Source organism: Camelus ferus, chromosome 3, assembly GCF_009834535.1.
Source record: "Camelus ferus isolate YT-003-E chromosome 3, BCGSAC_Cfer_1.0, whole genome shotgun sequence".
Classification (NCBI taxonomy): domain Eukaryota; kingdom Metazoa; phylum Chordata; class Mammalia; order Artiodactyla; family Camelidae; genus Camelus; species Camelus ferus.
In genome coordinates this window covers 106,658,549-106,678,130 of record NC_045698.1, presented here as the reverse complement: position 1 = coordinate 106,678,130, position 19,582 = coordinate 106,658,549, and the positions used below count along the sequence as shown (strand labels likewise).

Sequence of the window (19,582 nt, the reverse complement as noted above, 5' to 3'; positions counted from 1 at the left end):
TTTCCTGCTGCCTCTCTCTCCCCTCCACCCTCCCTCAGCTTCTCAGACATCTAAAGGCCATTTAAAGCTGATTTAGGCTAAAGGGGTTAAGCAGTTTGTGTGAGGAAAGGATTTCATCATGTGCAAGGACCACTGACCTACTTTAGAAAATAATACTTAGTTTTATTAAGGGTTTGGAAAAACAGGCACACCTCTACTCTGCAGATGGCAGTATGCATTTTTTATGGCTTTTCTGAAGGACAGTTTTACAGTAAGTCTTAAAACGTGTAGCCCTCTGACCCACTAATTTCACTTCTGGGAGCTTATCCTAAGAATCTTATTTATGATAGTAAAGTTGGAAACAGATATCCAACATTAGGTTAAATTATGATTCATTCAGAATAGAATGCTATGACGCCCTCAAACACTGCAAAAATTCACCTATTGACATGCAAATGTATTTGTGATTTATCAGTGAGAAAAAGCTGGTTTAAAATATATGAAGCACAACTAGACAAAGACATTACAAGAAAGTAAAGCTACAGACCAAAATCCTTCATGATCATAGGTGTAAAAATTCTGAACAAAATTTTAGCACACCAAATTCAACAATATATTAAAAGGATAATACACATGACCAAGTGGGCTTTATCCCAGGAATACAGGTTTAATATTTGAAAATCAGTGTAATTCACCACATTAACAAACTGAAAAATAGAAAAATATATGATCATCTCAATATACATATAAAAACATTTGGCAAAATCTAATGTCTAATATAAAACTCTCAGCAATTAGGAATAGTAGGGAACTTTCACAACTGGTAAAGTACATCTGTGAAAAATCTATAGTTAACATCATAGTTGATGAGGAAAGACTGAATGCTTTCCCTATGAGATCAGGAACAAAATACAGATGTCCACTCTCACCACTTCTATTCAGTATTGTACCAGATGTTCAGGCAGTAAAATTAGGCAAGAAAAAGAAAGAAAAGGCATCCAGAATGGAAAGGAAGAAGTAAAATTGTCTTTATATGAAGATGATATGATCATCAATGTAGAAGATCCAGTGGAATCTACAAAAAAGCTACTACTAATTAAGTTGACAAAGTTTCAGAATACAAGGTCATATACAAAATCCAACTGTGTTTCTCTGTACTAGCTGAGAACATTCAGAAACTGAGCTTACAATAACATCAGATATATGCAATAACTGGGGATAAATCTAATGAAAGATATGAAACATATGTAAACTGAAGACTATAATACATTGCTGAAAGAAATAAAGAACTAAATGAATGGAGAGATACACCTTGTTCATGGTTCAAAAGACACATGATTAAGATGTCAATTCTCATCAAATTCAGAAGTTTTTTTTTCTTCAGTATAAATTGACCATCTGATTCTAATATTCACATGAAAATGCAGAGGACCTAGAATTGTCGAAATATCTTTGGAAAAAAAGAAAAAAGTTGAAGGGCCAACACTATCTGATTTCAAGAATTATAACAAAGCCACCATAATCAAAACTGCATGGTGTTGCCAAAACAGACAAATACTTCAATGGACCAGAATAGAGAGTCCAGAAACAATTCTACACATACATGGACAACTGATTTTTGATAAAGGTTCATAGGCAAAGGCAAGGTAGTGGAGAAGGGATCACCTTTTCAAGGAAGTTGTGTTGCAAAAATTGGATATACATATGCCCCTCTCCCCCCCCAAAAATAGAGAACTTGCAGCCATACTTCACATCATATACAAAAAAAAACCTTAAAATGTATCTTAGACCTAAATGTAAAATCTAAAACTATAAAACTTTTAGAAGAAAACCTGGGAGAGAAGAAAGCTGTGCCCTTTGGGCTAGGCAAAGATTTCTTAGATACAACAGCAAAAGCACAACCCATAAAAGAACAAATTGCTAAAGTGGACTCCATCAAAATTAAAGCCTTTATTCTTCAAAGGGCACTGTTAAGAAGATGAGAGGAAAAGCCACAGTCTGAGAGAGAATCTTTGCTAAGTTTATGTCTAATGAAAGACTCATATCCAGAATACATAAAGAACTCTCAAAGCCCAACAATTAGAAAACAATTTTTTTAATGGGCAAAAGATTTGAACAGACTCTTCACCAAAGAAGGTATATGAATGGTAAATAAGCATATGAAAAGATATCCAACATCATTAGTAATGAGAGAAATCGAAATTATAAACTCAGGATGAGATTCTACTGTACACCTATTAGAATGACTTAAATTTTAAACACTGATGATACTGGTGTTGGCAAGGATGTGGAGAAACTGGAAATCCCATGTGCTGCTGTTGTGGGTGGAAATGGTGCAACCACTTTGATAGTTTGGTAGTTTCTTAAAAAATTCAATATGCACCTACCATATGATCCAACAATTCCATCTCAGGATATTTACCTAAAATAAAAGAAATTTTATGTCTATAAAAAGACTTCTACACACATTTCTGGTAACTTTATTTGTAATAGCAAAAAGTAGGAAACAACCCAAATGTCTCCCAAAAAGTGAATGGATAAACAGACTGTGGTATATCCAAGCAGTGGAATACTACTCAGCAATAAATAGGAACAAACTGTTGATGCACACAATAACATGGATGAATCTTAATTACATTGAGTGACAAAATCCAGATTTTAAAAAAAGCGAGTACAAATTGTATCATTTTATTCATATAAAAGTTTAGAAAATGCATCCTAACCTGTAGGGACAGTAAGCAAATATGGTTGCTTGAAGGTGAGAAGGAGGTATTACAGAGGGGCAAGAGGAAACTTTTGGAAACAGTGAATAATATATTCACTAGTTTGATTGTGAGGATTATTTCCCAGGTGTGTCGAAATTTATTAAATTGTGCACTTTAAATATGTGCAGTTTATTATATATCAATTATAATTCAATAGAGCTCTTAAAAATAGAATGTGAAGCATGATGCCACCTTGGTGCTTCAAAAAAATAGCAGTGGGGGAAGGGTATATCTCAGTGGTTAGAGCACATGCTTAGCATGCACGAGGTCCTGGATTCAATCCCCAGTACCTCCATTAATTAACTAACTAAATAAATAAACCTAATAACCTCCCCCCTCAAAAAAAACCCACAAACAAAATAAATAAAATATATTTTTTAAAAAGCAGCCATATGAATATAGTCAAAGAATTTTGAAAGATATGCACAACATAAAATGTTGGAATTTTCTCCAAGTGGGTTGAATTATGAGTGAGTGAAATGTTATGGAGTGTTTTTTTGTTTTGTTTTGTGTTGCTTTTTTTGGCTTACTCGTGTTGTTGCATTTTTAAAAATTGAACTACAGTCAGTTACAATGTGTCAATTTCTGATGTACAACATAATTTCCCAGTCATACATATATATGCATATATTCATTTCCATATTTTTTCATTAAAGGTTATTATAATATATTGAATATATTTTCCTGTGCTATACAGAAGTTTTTTAATCTATTTTTATATACAGTGGTTGTCATTTGCAAATTTCAAATTCCCAAATTTTACCCTTCCCACCTCCTTACCCTGGTAACCATAACATTGTTTACTGTGTCTGTAAGTCTGTTTCTGTTTTGTAGATGAGTTCATTAGTGTCCCCTTTTTTTCTTTTTTTTTATATTACACATATAAATCATATCATATGGTATTTTTCTTTCTCTTTCTGGCTTACTTCACTTAAAATGACAATGTCCAGGTCCATCTACGTTGCTGCAAATGGCATTATTTTATTCTTTTTTATCGCCAAGTAGTATTCCATTGTATAAATTTACCACAACTTCTTTATCCAGTCATCTATCAATGGACATTTAGGTTGTTTACATTTCTGGCTATTGTATATACTGCTGCAATGAACATTGGGGTGCAGGTATCTTTTCGAATTAAGAGTTCCATCCAGATATATGTCCAGGAGTAGGATTGCTAGATCATATGGTAAGTCTATTTTTAGTCTTTTGAGGAATCTCCATATTGTTTTCCAAAATGGCTGCACCGAATGACATTCCCACCAGCATTGTAGGAGGGTTCCCTTTTCTCCATACCCTCTCCAGCATTTATCATTTGTGTACTTTTAAAGATGGCTATTCTAATTGGTATGAGGTGATACCTTATTGTAGTTTTGATTTGCATTTATCTGATTAGTGATATTGAGTATTTTTTCATGTACCTATTGGCCATTTGTATCTCTTCATTGCTTGTTTAGGTCTTCTGCCCATTTTTGGATTGGGTTGTTTGTTTTTTTGTTATTAAGTTGTATGGGCTATTTATATATTCTGGAAATTAAGCCCTTGTCAGTCTCATCATTTACTAATATTTTCTCCCATTCTGTAGGTTGTCATTTTGTTTTGTTCATGGTTTCCTTTGCTGTGCAAAAGCTTGTAAGTTTAATTAGGCCCCATTTGTTAGTTTTTGCTTTTATTTCTATTGCCTGGGTAGACTGCCCTGGGAGAACATTCCCAAGATATATGTCAGAGAATGTTTTGCCTATGTTTTCTTCTAGTAGGTTTACAGTATCTTGTCTTATGTTTAAGTCTATAAGCCATTTTGAATTTATTTTTGTGTATGGAGTGAGGGAGTATTCTAACTTCATTGATTTACATGCTGCTATCCAGTTTCCCAAAACCACTTGCTGAAGAGACTGTCTTTTCTCCATTGTATATTCTTGCCTCCTTTGTCAAAGATTAATTGACCATAGGTCTGTGGATTTATTTCTGGGCTCTCTATTCTGTTCCATTGATCCATATATCTGTTTTCATACCAATACCATGCTGTTTTGATGACCGTAGCTCTGTAGTATTGTCTGAGTCTGGGAGGGTTATTCCTCCAGCTTCATTCTTTTTCTTCAGTATTGCTTTGGCAGTTTGGAGTCTTTTGTGATTACATATAAATTTTAAGATTATTTGTTCTAGTTCTGTGAAAAATGTCATGGGTAATTTGATAGGGATAGCATTAAATCTGTAGACTGCCTTGGGCGGTATGGCCATTTTAACAGTAGTGATTCTTCCAATTGAAGATCATGGGATATCTTTCCATTTCTTTAAGTCATCTTTCATTTCCTTAATCAGTATTTTATAGTTTTCCATGTATAAGTCTTTCATCTCCTTGGTCAGATTTATTCCTAAGTATTTTATTGTTTTGGATGTGATTTTAAAAGGGATTGTTTCTTTACTTTCTTTTTCTGATATTTCATTATTAGTGTGAAGAAATGAAACTGACTTCTATGTTAATCTTGTATAATGCTACCTTGCAGAATTCTTTTATCAACTCTAGTAGTTTTTGTGTGGAAATTTTAGGGTTTTCTGTATATAGTATCATGTTATCTGCATATAGTGGCAATTTTACCTCTTCTCTTCCAAATTGGATCCCTTTTTCTTGCCTGATTGCTGTGGCTAGGACTTCCAAAACTATGTTGAATAGAAGTGGTGAGAGTGGGCATTGTTGTCTTGTTCTAGATTTTAGTGGGAAAGTTTTCAGTTTCACCACTGAGTGTTAAGCTGGCTGTGGGTTTGTCATAAGGGGCTTTTATTCTGCTGAGATATGTTCCCTCTATACCCATTTTGGTAAGAGTTTTTATCATGAATGGATGTTGAATTTTATCAAATGCTTTTTCTGCATCTATTGAGATAATCATGTGATTTCTGTCCTTTCTTTTGTTGATGTGGTGTATCACATTGATTGATTTGTGTAGGTTGAACCATCCTGTATCCCTGGGATCAATCCAACTTGATCATGGTGTACGATCTTTGTCATGAGGTCTGTTTTTACTATGAGTGGTTGCCAGCGTCTGTGTGTTGGCTGTTATCCCTTTGATTGGGGGTGTAGCCAGTGTTGTGGTGATCGATTTCATTTTTTTTACTCTTAGACCCTGGATTCATTTGGAGTTTATTCTTGAATATGGTGTAAAAAGTATGGATCTACTTTCAGCGTTTTCCAAGTGGCTCTCCAGTTGGCTCAGCACCATTTATTTAAAAATCCACTTTGCCCTGTGATTTGAGATTTCTCACCCACCCCATCCCAAGACTTGGAGGAGCATCTGAGTCAAGAACAACTGAGCTACTGAGAGTCCATGCTGGGACAAGAGCTAAAATAAGACTGTGAGAATGATACCCAAAGATCCAGGAGGGGAAAAAAGGCTGGAGAGGTCACACTGCAAAGGGAAGGCTCAAAGGCCAACCAGGGAAGCTGGATGGTGATGGGACAGGATGAAGCAGAGGTAACAAGCAGCTCATGAGACAGAAACAGAAGTTAGTTCCTGAAATCTTCTCAGCTCCCCGTCGCGCTGCCACAACCTTCCAGACAGACACAGCCCACCTCAAAGGAGCTCCGGAAAATCCTGAGATGTGCTCAATGAGAAAATGTACAGCCATGACAGAGGAGGAATTCTCAGAAAGTTAAAAAGATTTATTATCATTCCAGGCTTCAATGAACCCACAACCCAGGGTTGATCATGAGTGAGAACAATGTCATGGTAGGACAGGACGGTGAACAAACCCAGGCAGCTGGCATAAGTCCACCTCTCTTCACTGGATCCCCGCTCCACACAGCAGCTGCTAGTGGTCCAACTCTTCAGCATCTACCCCACTCATCCTGGCAGTGCTCCAAGGGCAGGGAGGCAGCCTCATTTTCCCTGAGCTCACATCTCTGAGGCTGCATCTACCCCCACAACACTGGAGGAGGCTTCTAGGGTCAGACATGATGGATTTGGCCCATTGGAAGGAGAAACAGTGCCAGAGGAGTTGTCTCCAGGCAAAAAGGACAAGGCATACCTGTTCTTACATCCAGGGTCACAAATTGGCCACCCATGAGTCAGACTTCCCCACTGACAGGTCTGTTTGGTCCCTTCTGCCTGCTCAGTGTTTCAAAAAACAACTCATTGCCAGTATTTAAAAATTGATTTCATATAAAAGTCTGGACTTCTGGCTTCTCTCAGGAAAACAGAATTCAGAATATTTGGCAATGTTGGACCCACATTCTCATGTGGTACTTACTGGACATAGCTAGACAGCAGCTGCCCTACAGACTGGATGTGCACTTTCCAACTCACCCTAGTCCCACATCCCTGATTATAACCCCAGTGGGAGTGGGCAGCAGCTGCCTCAGATCAGTGCTATTATACAAAAGTAGAATGGAAGACGTGCCCAGAAGCAACATGTTCCTCCTGGTCATCACTCATTAATGTCTTGTGCTTAGCCCTGCAGGCACCTGAGTTTGCAGACCATCTTAAACACATAAAGCACTCTCAAATATCTCTCCCACCACATGGCCTGCCTCTCCAGGATACACTGTGCCTCACTGTTAACTGGGCAAGTCTAGAAAAGAACACTAAATTAATCACAGAACTTAATGGAAGAATAGACTGAGATCAACTACTTTAGGCCCTTCGTTGTAAGAGGGGTTGAAGTAACATGAAAACTGTTAATACTGTCATTCTGCTTTTAGGCTGGTCAGTGACATTAAAAAAGGCAATGAGAAAACCATAAAGGTACTTCAGGAAGATGAGACTGGGTCAGTCTGAACTTGGGGTCACAAAACATGTTAGTCCAATTCCTTGATGGTTTAGCAAACGAGTTAAGCTCTTAGAAAGCAATAGGGGGTGAGGAAGAAAATGCAGTGGCCAGCCCAGTAGATGGCCTGGGCTGTCAAAAAGCACTGGCTTATCCTCCCTTAGGTTAGGGCTGCTTGTCCACACCTAATAATTGTGTAAACGGCATAAAATGTGACTGTGACTTTCAGAGAGGGGAGCATCATCATTGAGGAAAGGGGCTTGAAAAAGGACAGAGAGTAGAATTTGGCCAGTGCCAGCATAAGACAGAGACATTCACCCCCTCTTCATTCCACCGTGGCAGGTTCCACCTTATCTGGCCTTTAGGGAGAAAGAGATCTTGACGCAGGCCAGATGGTTCCCGCCGCTGCTCAGTTTGCTCTTGATTCGGTAGTTCCCGGTGCTGAGCCAGGCAGGCAGCTGCAGGCTGGGGAGCTCGATGTTACTCCTGGGCATTATGTAGACGCCCTGCAGGAAAGGCAGTGCACCACAGGTCATTGGGAGCCTATGGACAGTACACTCTCCTGGAGTGACCTCTAGGGTGGCAGCCAGGAACTACCCCTCTTCCCACTCTCCTAAGAGCATGGAATGTGACGACAGTAAAAGGGCACTGGAGGTCAAATCCAGCTTCATGTCTCCCATTCCACAGATGCATGAACCAAGGCCTCCAAAAGATAAAGTGATTCAGGATAGTCCTATCAGTTAACATCCATAGATATGCAGATTTGCAGGAGAAAGTGTCTCCACACCACATGCCTCTACCCCAGCCACAGTAATGCTCTCCTCTCCCTATACTTACTGCTTTTAAGGGACAGTGGCAGGGAAGCCCATAGGTGTGCAGAGGTTCTGGGCAGTGACTCCCAGGGGGAATTAAGTCATCAAGTGTATCACAGATGTTCTCATAGATGCAGCTACCAGTTTGTTCCACACATGGTATTTTAATCCAGATGCCAGCCACTTCCTTCTCCACAGTTAATTCCACCTGGTGAGAGAGTTGGAGAAAAAGTGTAAAATTCCAAGGCAAACATAGCAGCTCCTCTGCCTTCTTTAAAGGCCAGCATCTTATTTTAATCACAGAATTTTTAACTGGATGGGATCTTGGAGATATCCCATTTCTGATCCAAAAATAACAATATAGTGGCACCTGCCCCAATACTATCCTTTCTTGTGCCCATGGCAGACATTAATAATCAAATGTGACTTTTTCTCTCCCTTTCTTGTGCCCATGGCAGACATTAATAATCAAATGTTACTTTTTCTAAGAACCACGGTCTTAGAATTCTTTCAGTGGTCACTGCCCATTGATGGAAGTTGAAATGCACTTGTCATCTAATTGTTTAACTGGCATCTAATGCACTGCTCATTGGCTAACTGTGGCACTGCTTCTAAACTTTCCTTCTGAGCCCAATCTTGGCTTCAGAACCTTCTCCTAACAGAACTTCAGGAAGCTACCATCAGCTGATTGGAGTTGGTTACCAAGATGAAACCTATGTGCTATTCTTGGATCCTGTTTTCTCTGTACCGCCATGGAAGACAGAACTTAAAACAGTAGGAATTTATAGGGAGATTATTTTGGGGACTGGTATTAGGAAGATCTTCATAATCACACTGAGGTTACAGCAGACAGAACTACCCAAGAAGAGGTGGGCTCCCTGGACCCACCCAGCTGGAAAAGCTACAAAAGGACCCCTGCAGCCAGAGAGAAGCTGAATGAGAAGATCTATGAGTGCTTCGCACCTCCATGCTGCCACAGTCCTGCTCTGTTCTGGAGGTTAGGGCTGAGCCAGCTGTGCCTGGCATGTGCAAAGCATTCACTAAGTATTAGCTGCCTAAGAGCCAAATGACTTGTCCCTTAGGACCATGTTTGTATGCCCCCACCCCAAAGATATTGGGGAAAATTGTAAGGAAAGGGCAGGAGGAGTTTAATCTCATTCCCTGTGGGTGTTCTGGCTAGAAACCACTCTCGGCTGTGACATTCCAGCATTCTTTGAATCCCAGCCTCCAGGCTCACTTGATTCAGGGCTTCTGTTTCTAAGAGGTAAATCCTGGATGGGCACTTACTCCCCCAGACCCTGCTGGGCTCAGGCTGGCTCCCCAGGCTGACAACTCAGTCTTCCACCTGCCCCAGGTGTCAGGACCCAGGCCCAGGAGGAAGGGTCAGCCACACCCTATATCCTGAGTGGACAGACTCAAATTTGTCTCATCCCACTCTGCTGACATAATGTTTCTGCCACCCGTATTCCCCCTCCCAGCCCTCCTCTCTCCTCTCCTGCCGAGCCTGCTCCAACCCCTTTACCAAGGAAGAGCAGAGGGCCTGGGTGGAATGCTACTTCAGCTACTTCCTAGTACGGTGCCCTTGGGGAATTTCTTCTTATCTCCATTCCCAAATAAAATGGGATATTTTAAAGTGTCTGCCTCTTTACAAGGTCCCATTGAGTGAGACAATGCTGGTAAAACACTCTGCATAGTGCCTGAAATCCAAAAATTACCTCCTACTGGACTACCTCTCCCTTAGCCAATACCCATCCTTGTTTTGCCAATATTCCAATGAAAGTTAGGCCAGTTATGTCTTGAACAAGAACACCAGTCCTGCCTGGGCTCCTCCCACCAGACTGGAAGCCTCTGAGGCTGCATCCACCAGAAGGAGCCATGCCTCCCCCAACCAGGATAAGCACGGCACAGACGTACTCAGTGGGGCTCAACAAACTTAAGGCAACAGCCATGCTTACCATTTGGGAACTACCAACCATGGCTCATTTTCCAGTCCTCATTCTCAGTCTGCTTGCTCATATGGCTCAGAAGAGCAAGCAACACTGAGTAATGAGGGACCACCAACCCCTCTCATCCAAGACTTCCTTGGCACCTCCACAGCTCTACCTAAATAAACTAGTGTCATGGGACCAGCTTTGACAAGACAGAGGCACCGATGTATAATGGAATCAGGATGCCCACACCTGCCAGAGCCCTTGGGCAAGTCCCCTTCCCTTCTCAAGCCTCTGTTCCTCCATCTTGGCCATGGAGTATTTGTATCTCATGATCTTGAAGAGATACACAGACCTACCAGTTCTGACATCCTAACGGTCAAAATTTCTTACAGATTAAAAACAATGTCTCCTTCTCTTGGCCTCTAGCTCCAGGCTAGGCACACAAGGCTCTAGATAAAGACCCACTGATAGCCACTGACTTGAAGGGGAGCCATTTGATGAGACTGGGGAGGGCTCAGGCAGAGGCGTTGCAGGTACAGTGGAAAAAAAGTTAAACCATCAGGTCTGAAAGCCACAAGTCTAAAAGCCTGAAATAAGTGTGCATGCCAAATGCAGCAGTGATTTACAATTCCTGAGGGTGGCGAAACCAAGGTCTCAGAGGGTGGAACTTGAGAGCTCAAAGAAAGGAGTTCTAAATTATGCCAAAGCCTGTGGAACACATCAAAAGAAGAAAAGGGAGTTCCTGGACAGACTCCATCCTTGCCCATGGCTCACAGAATCTAGGGCATCTAACTTCAAAAAATTTCAACTGGGGTTAAGGCCACCCAGGTCCCAGATGGGGTTTTTGATTAAAGAAATGTCACTTCAGCAAGATCAAGTGGCTCTCCTGCCACTAACAAGCTGCGTGGCTGGGACCAGTCACTCCTCTCTGGGCCCCAGTAACAAGGGTAGTAGCCATTGACGTCAAGAGCCCTCCAGGCTTATGCAGTGCTTGAGTCTAGGCGGCTCTCCTGGGGGGTCTTTGCTGGCAAGGAGAAAGTCCTGGGGTACTCCCCTGCAAAAACTCCAACCACTAATTCCACCACCTTGCCAGAAAGAGCTCGGGGACAGGAAATACGGGATAAAGACACCAGCCTAGGATGCTGACCTGGGGTATGTTACACCTTTCTCTGAACCTCAGGGTCCCTTATCTGTAAAATGAGGCTAATCATCTTTTTCTCCTGTGAGTGGTGAGAGGCCTTCCTTTAATAGCTAGTATGCATATTCCTTGAAAAGATAAAGAAACTACATCAAAAACATACACAAAAGAGAAATGTAGGAGGAAGGGGCAGTGGGAATCTGAATTCAAGTTTTACAAAGCTCAATGGCCCAAGTTTATGACAAGTAATAAAGTACAGACTTATGATGGCTCAACTTGCAATTTTTTGATTGTACGATGGTGAAAAGCAATATACACTCAGTAGAAACTGTACTTCCAATTTTGAATTTTGGATCTAGGGCTGGCGATACACACTACTATCCCCTCTAGTGGGATTATACTCTCCCAAGCCTGCCACATGATCACGATGGTAAACAGCTGATGCACTTAAAACCGTTCTGTTTTTCACTTTTAGTATAGTATTCCATAAATTACATAAGATATTCAACTCTTTATCATAAAATAGGCTTTGTGTTGGACGATCTTGCCCAACCATAGGGAAACTTAAGTGTTCTGAGCATGGCTAATTATGCTGTTCAGTATGTTAGGTGTATTAAATACATTTTATACTTGCAATATTTTCAACTTATGACAGGTTTATTGGGATGTAACACCTTTGTAAGTTGAAGAAGATCTGTAATAGAAAAGGGAGTAGGAGGTGGGGGAGAACCATCTTAACAAACTGCAAAGAAACCAGGAAAAGCAGGCTGGGGGAGAAAGAGTTTCCCAGCTTTCTCCTTCCAAGTCAGCTGCACTGCATCAGCTTCTTGGAAATGCTCGCAGTTTGCATGGCAACAGGGGGAGATATGCATGGTGGCCAGCCCACCAAGGAGCCCTATAATCCAGACTCAGCAGAGGGAACATGGAAATGTGTGACCTGGTAGAAGATCACTTGAAGAATAGCTAAAGAAAATGCAGTGGCCTCGCCTGGAGAAGACCTGGAAAGAAGTGCGAGGGAACATAGAGCCTGAGAACCATCTGCATATACAGGACTCTGGGTCAAAGGGGCCACAGGAAGAGACTGATACTAAATGAAATTCTAACAAATCTAACACATACTGAGCAGGTCTTGTGGGCCAGGCCATGTGCAAAGCACTCTCCATGTAATCAACTCAGTAATCGCTCAAAGAAACCTATGAGGCAGGGGCTATGTTTAACCAAGTCAAAATGTAGTTTCAGGGACACTGATTCCAAATCAGAAAACTTTCAAAGAGTTAAAAGAAACTGGTGGCAGAAAAGATCTTCAGGACAGGCTGAAGGCATAAGAATATGGTATAAAGGTGGCAATTCAAACCAGTGAGGAAAGGACTACAATGTATGGAGTTGCAATGGATACGTAGAAAGCCTCTATTGTTCTGTACGGAAACATGCAAGTATCCACCCCCAGCAGACATGAATGAACTGGTTATCCTCAAAGAAAATACAAAGGCAAATAAACTTAGGCAAGGACATTTAACCTCATTAGGGATGACATAAAAGACTGGAAAAGATTTTTAGAAAATGGTCACTATCAACAAATGCGTGGAAATAGGCAAAAATCTCTTGTTGCTGGTTAGAGGATAAACAGGTTCAGACATTGGGAGGCACATTGGCAATATGTATCAAAAGACCTAAAAAGTCTAAGTCTAGATAATCAGAAAAGTATAAAAAGATGCATGACAAGGTTACTTTCTGCAGAGGTGTTTATATATAGCCAAAAAAACAAATAAATAACTACCCTGGAACAAACTAAATGTCTGACAACAGATTTCTTAAGTAGATTATGCCATCTACAACAGAATATTTCTGCCATTAAAAATGATTAGATAGATCTACTCAAATGCCATAAAAAGAGGTGAAACATAGTATGATACCCCAAAAAAGCGAGTTTAATCATGTCACATTAATCCCATTACTATCAATGTAGAAAGAATTCTGACAGGATATATATAGCTAATAATGATTATCTTGTGAGGAGTTAGACTGCAAGAGGGCATTTACGGGGAGCACTGCGTATTTATATAAATATATATATATAAGTCCATTCAAAATTAATATGTATGCTATACGCCATGGTATGGAAGAAAGTTCCAAGGACTAACCTACAAAGTGTTAAAAGTGTTTATCCCTTATCCACAAGGTAGTGAGATTTCAGGTGATTTCTTTTATTTTCCCCCCTTTTTGACTGTTTGTGTTTTGTAAAGTGACTACATATTACTTGCTAATTGATGAGTCTGTTTCATAATTAACAACACCACTAAAACCAAACTGCCCAGCCCGAGCTGGCTATCAGACAGTCTACAAATCTACACTTCCTTTGCTGCTCTGGGATTCCAGGATTCCAAAATTACTCATAGTTCCTGAGTATACATTCCTCAGGACCCTGCCTTCTGACCAATGGCACCTTCCCTCCAGCACCTCCCCATCCCCGACCCCTCTCCCAGCCCCCAGGCTTACCTTCTGAGGACTACTGAGGCGGATAATGGTCTTGACATCAACACTGACAGTCACGGTCCCAGGAATTTTAATAGGGTCAGGTTCCAGAATCAGGTTATTTAACACTACGGGGTCCTTCTCACCACAGTTTTCCCAGGAAAAGCCACCAAGCTGGGAGAGCCAAAGACAATAAGGCAGTAAGAAAAGAGAAAATAAAAATTGACAAAAGGAACTCTCACAGGTCAGAAGAATCAACAGAACAAGTTACTGCCAATGTGCGCTTGGGTGAGGTACCTGCCCTCTCTGAGCTGCATCTGCAACTTCACATCTATAAACCTGTGATGACACTGGTCCTACCCATGTCATTAGCAGGACTAAACTAAAAGACGCAAAAGACACAATCTCCCAAAAGTGTGCTGTGAACTACAGAGCACAATATAACTGACCTTCAACCTCAAAACAGGAGAGTAACCACATCTGCCTTTGGTAGATATCTTCTCTGATCCCCCACCTCTCTGCTCCCCACTCCTCTCAAGCCAGTCTTGGCATCTCCTTAGAAGAAAATTCCTAGAGGATTCACCTTTGCAGCCCATGCCCAGGACCCTATTGGTGTCACACCCCAGACCCAATACAGGGCCAGGAACAATAGGAAACACAGAGCACACCGGGAAACCTAGCAGCATCCAACACCCCACCCTCAGAGGAGTGCATTAGCCCAGGGAGGGACTAGAACACACACGAAAGTTCCCAGGGGGCCGCTTGTTGATGAACAATCCCCGGTGAACAAACTTCCCCAGTCCTAACCAGGGCTATCTTACTCCCATCCCATTGCTCACACCTTCCACCACCAACCCCTCACCCTGAGTCACCCCCTCTCCTCTGCTGAGCCATATCTCCTCCTCTTCCTCTGAACCCCCAAGAAGTCCCCTGATTCCACCATCGTGTCTAACTACACATGACCACTGACTCCCCTCTCCCCCAGAACCCTGATCTTTAACACTTCCTACACCGTGCAGACTCTGCCCATCTACTCACACCTTTCCCAAGCCCCTGAAGGCCATCTTCAAGAGACTTTCAGCATTCCCACCATGCACATTCCATCTTAGAAGGAAAACCTGATGGTCCTACATCCCCACGCTGACTCACCTCACCAACACACTCACAGTTAGGTGGGTCAAAACAGAATACCTAACCCCAGCTAGGCTGACAGATTCTCTCTGCCTCCAATTTGGGAATTGAGATGGAGGCAAAATCACTCAGAGGACTTTGGGCTTTGTCATGGGGTCACAGCTTTAAGATTGGGCCAGAACATCTAGACCCATGACCAAGCCAAAAGGACAAAAACAAAGGATTCTGCTGGTCTATGGAAAACAGAATGGATGGAGTCACCCTTCCCCCCTCTACTGGACCCCTCATCTAAATAGGCAGTTCAGGATAGCAGCCAAGGGCATGTTTTTTGGGGTGAGATATGGCGTAAATCAAGGCTTAAGTTGGCAGACGTGGGTTGAAATCATTGCTCAGCCATGCAAGTGCATATCCTGTGATTCTAAAACCAGTTTCCCCTTTGGAATTGCAATTTCCACACCTTTTAAGTGGAGTCATTTATACTTTCCTCTCAGGCCTTACAAGGGTAAGAACACGTACATAAAGCTTATAACACAATGCCAGGCACAAAGCATGAGCTGGCTCCCTAAATGACAGCCATTAGACATCCTAGTCTCCACTTCCTGCCATTAGCTCCATGAGATTCCTTGTATACCTGGAATAAACTTCCCTTTACTTGAGCTTCTTGGAATGAGTTCTGTCCCTTGGAATGAAACATCATGCCGTGACTAAAAAGCAGGACAGGGTCTGATTCATCCCTGCGATCCCCAAGGCCCCTTAGGCAGGATAGGTACCAACAAGTGTCTCCTTCAACATGCATTCCACAGATATTTATGGAGCAATGATCAAGGCCCAGGGCTAAGTGCTGTTAATAGAGGTAAACAATTAGAAATGTGCCTGCCTTGCCGTGAAGTGCTTACAGTCTAATGTAAATAAATATTTATGATGATCTCAGGGTGCCATAAAAGAAACTAATAGAGGGGCATGTTGAGAGTAACAAAGGACTCACTAAAATAGAGAGATGAGGAAATGATACTTAAGCTGGACTCATGCAAGACGAGGAGTCAGCGATGCAGTACAAAGAGAAAGAAGGTTCAAGCAGAAGGAACATGGGCAAAGGCCCTATGGTGGAAAGACGCTCAGATGCTCTGGACTCTACAAAGAAGGCCAGTGGACTACATGTAATGAATGAGGCACCCAGATGAGCTTAGAGGGGTGGCAGGACCTCACAAATCATAGTAGGAGGCTGGATTTCCTGTAAGTGCAATGGGACTCCATTGCAGGAGAGTGCCATGCTCTGGTTTATGGTTGAAAACGGATGGCAGAGGGTCAAATCTGGAAGTACAGAGACCAGTCAGGATTCTACTATCAAATGAAAGAGTGCCTGGGATTAAGAGCTGGGCTGGAGGGTGGGAAGGAGGACTAGCCATTTTCTGGAGCTGCTTTCACAGATTCCAAGGCAGCCTGATTCACACTGAGGACTGATTCCAGGCTGGAGGCAGTGTCCATTGTGCCCTGCTCCCACCTTCCCCCAGGCCCTGGTTTTCCCTGAGGCTTCCCAATGCCTGACTACAGGCTTCTGTGGCAATGGATTCTGCAGCTGAGTCCAGCCTCATCCAGAAAAAGGAAGTATGAAGGATTAGCAATGCCCCCTAAGGGCAGGCCTGCCACCAGATTGTTTGTCATCCCAGCCTAGGCCAACATGTGGGAAGAGGCAGCGTATGGCAGAGGGGGAAGGCACAGCTGTGGAGGCAGAAATATGGGTCCAGACCAGAGACCTGGATTAAAGTCATACCTCAGTCACTCTCACTAACTGAGACCATGGATCAGTTAACCTCTCTTGAGGCTCAATTTCCTCATCTATTCAATGGTCATAATTAAATTTTCTCACAGGGCTACTATAAGAGTGAGAAGCTTGTACACAGAAAGTATAGGTCATAACTCCTCAAGACTGTCAAGGCCATGAAAACACAAGATGTTAACATTAGGGGAAACCAAGTGAGGAGTATGTGGGAACTCTGTACTATCTCTGCAACTTGGCTGTAAATCTGAAATTATTCACCTAAAAAATTTATTAGGGAAGAAAAAGCACAGAGCTCAAGACATAGCACAAAGTATGTGCACAAGAAATGACAGTCATTAAACAGTATCACAGTCTATTAAGCACCTACTGTAGCCTGGCCTGGGGTTCTTCTCTGCTGTTATCATGATATCTAAAGCTCACCACAGCCCAGGTCACAAGACTGGTTAATGCTAGAAGAAGAAATGGAACTCGGGTTCCCGAAGCACAAAGACTGTCACCCTACAGCCTTCATCTGGCCCAGAGTCTCAGGGTTAGGGCTCTGAACCACATGAGCCCAAAGACCCAGATGAGAGCAGACAAGGATGGAAAATGCCACTTGCTGTGTAATCTTGGAGGAGTCCCCTATCCACTAGGGGCCTGGGTAAGGTGAGTGAATCCCCCAATGTTTCATGGCCCCTCCAAAACTGCCAACTTAAGACCCTCTGGTCTGGGATGGCATCCCAAGACAATATAGGAGAACAGGGATGTAGGGCAAGCTCGAGGTTTAGCCAGACCACCTCATAACGGTAAGCACTGGAGCCAAGAGAAACATTCTCAACCTACGCTCAGGGACAAACTGAATCCTCTGGGCAAATAAGGCCAAGAGGTCCTTACTCCTCCATTCAATAGGCAAAATAGATGCCTTGCCCCTGGGGCAGGGTGAGGCTGAGCCCACTTTTACATTGCTTTATAAATTTAAGATTTAAGAGGTTTTCCATCCATGGAAGCATTTCCCTTCACCCACAGCCATCAGACAAAGTCAGGTTGGTGGCATCCAGCCCATTTTACAGATGAGTAGACCAAGGCTCAAGAAGCCCAAAAGCCATGTCCATGGATTAAAGACAAAGGGATCAGAAGATGAGCCTCCCAGTCCTATTCCACTTTCCCCTACACCCCCCTGCTCTTTGCTCTGTAATATTTCTAAGGAGGTTGGAGGTAGTGGATCTAGGCTGGGCCTCTCTCTCTTTGTGGCCAGAGATATTAAGTGACTTGTCTCCAGCTATGCAGCAAAGAGAATGGAACTAGGCTTTTCTGTGTCTTAGAATGACAGAACTCTGCTTTCTTGAGGGTCTGGGGCAAAGGGTGACTGAGAAGAGATGGTGAAGCTGGGAGGTTAGAGCCTCTCTATGGCTCACATCCAGGAGCAGGGCTGGATCTTTGTCACCTGAAGAACAAGTCTGGACCTTCTGGCCTGAAGAGCCTCTCAAATCCACCCTTCCACCTGGACAAGCACCGCCTCAGAGCAGTACAGAAGGGGAGGTGATGGCTGTCAGGCTTTTGCATGGGGGAAAAATTGGGGCAAGTAAACGGGGCTGAGTCTCTGGCTTGGGAGCAGATCTTTAGTCTTGCAGTTCTGCAAAATTTCACTCAGACGTTTGGAAAGAGGACAGGAGAGTACAGACGGGAGTGAGATTAACCCTTCCAAAATAATCTGGAGCAGAGCAAGGCCTTATAGCCCACCCTCTGTACAGATAGAAACCCAACCGAAACTCGTAGAGAGAAAAGGACCCACTCAGAGTCTAACAGTGAGTGGCTTTGCAAGGCTCTGCTGCAGAGAATTCTAGAGACCGGAGTAGCCACCCCCATATCCCAACCCCACCCGCACACCCCAACCTGGGTTGGGATCCTGGAAGCAGCTTCCTAAAGGACAGGGCGCTCACCAGTGGCGGGCGGTTTGCAGTAGCCGCTGGGCCGGCAAGGAGCAAGCCCAGGGAGATCAGGAACGCAGCCTGCAGCAGAGGGATCATTGCAACGGGTGGGTCCGCGCTGGGTTAACCACTAGATTTGCGGCAGCGACGACTCCTTTAAATACCTGCCTGCACTGGTTATGCAAAGCTGTGCATCTTTATGCAAAGCCGACCGTCGCCACTTCCCTGTTCGCCCCGCCCCCTCCGGATCTGAGCTTTCAAGGCCTGGAATTGGACAGATCTCTCCCGACTCCGCCCCACAGAGGTTGCTCCTTTAGCCCCTCTCTCCGAGCGTGGGCGTCAGGCCCAGTCTTTGGGACGAAGGCGGAGTCTAAGGAGAAAAGGGGCGGGTCCGAGTACGGGATGAGACGTGGCGGAGCGGAGCTCGTGCGAGGGGGGGGGGTCAAAGCGCGAGGGCGGGGCGGGGCCTAGCTCAGGGCGGGGCTAGAGCGCGAGGAAGGGGAGGGGCTGTGGTTTTTGAACTCCGGCTGTAAGCCGCTGCGGGAAGGACCATTATGTTTTCGCACCCAAGTCCTTCTTGACAAAAAGTGTCACGCTCCATGTCAATATTACGCTCCTCCATAGCCGAGTTATGAATCACTGTGTCTTTTTAATAATTATTATAATCATGAAAAGTAACATTTAGTAAGTGCTTTAATGCGTGCCTAGTACTGTTAAGCACTTACGAGGGAATCCGTTTTTTTGCCCTCTTTTACCACTGAGGAAACATACACGATAAGGCCTTGCCAAGGTCACACAGCTAGGAAGTGATAGAGCGAGGATTCTGCTCACATATACCCCATCGGACAAGATTTCGTTAAGCTACTACACTTTGAGCTGAGGTTTGCTTTTTATAAAAGCAATAGAGATATT

The 19,582-nt window shown here is 43.1% G+C and overlaps 1 protein-coding gene across 1 annotated transcript; it reads right to left on the bottom strand.

Moving 5' to 3' along the window:
• Positions 1–6,372: 6,372 nt before the first annotated feature.
• Positions 6,373–18,972, bottom strand: GM2A (GM2 ganglioside activator). Its single transcript, XM_014567292.2, has 4 exons — positions 18,683–18,972; positions 13,877–14,026; positions 8,337–8,519; positions 6,373–8,005 (listed from the first exon to the last, which is right to left on the bottom strand). The coding sequence occupies exons 1-4, from the start codon at positions 18,767–18,769 to the stop codon at positions 7,850–7,852; spliced, it is 576 nt and encodes a 191-aa protein (XP_014422778.1). The 5' UTR covers positions 18,770–18,972; the 3' UTR covers positions 6,373–7,849.
• Positions 18,973–19,582: the final 610 nt, after the last annotated feature.

Coding starts and splice junctions, on each gene's coding strand:
- GM2A (XM_014567292.2), bottom strand. CDS start 18,769: ATGATCCCTCTGCTGCAGGCTGCGTTCCTGATCTCCCTGGGCTTGCTC. Junction 8,520..13,876: donor GCCTCAGTAGTCCTCAGAAG/GTAAGCCTGGGG, acceptor CTCTCTCACCAG/GTGGAATTAACTGTGGAGAA. Junction 8,006..8,336: donor GCCACTGTCCCTTAAAAGCA/GTAAGTATAGGG, acceptor CCTTTCCTGCAG/GGCGTCTACATAATGCCCAG.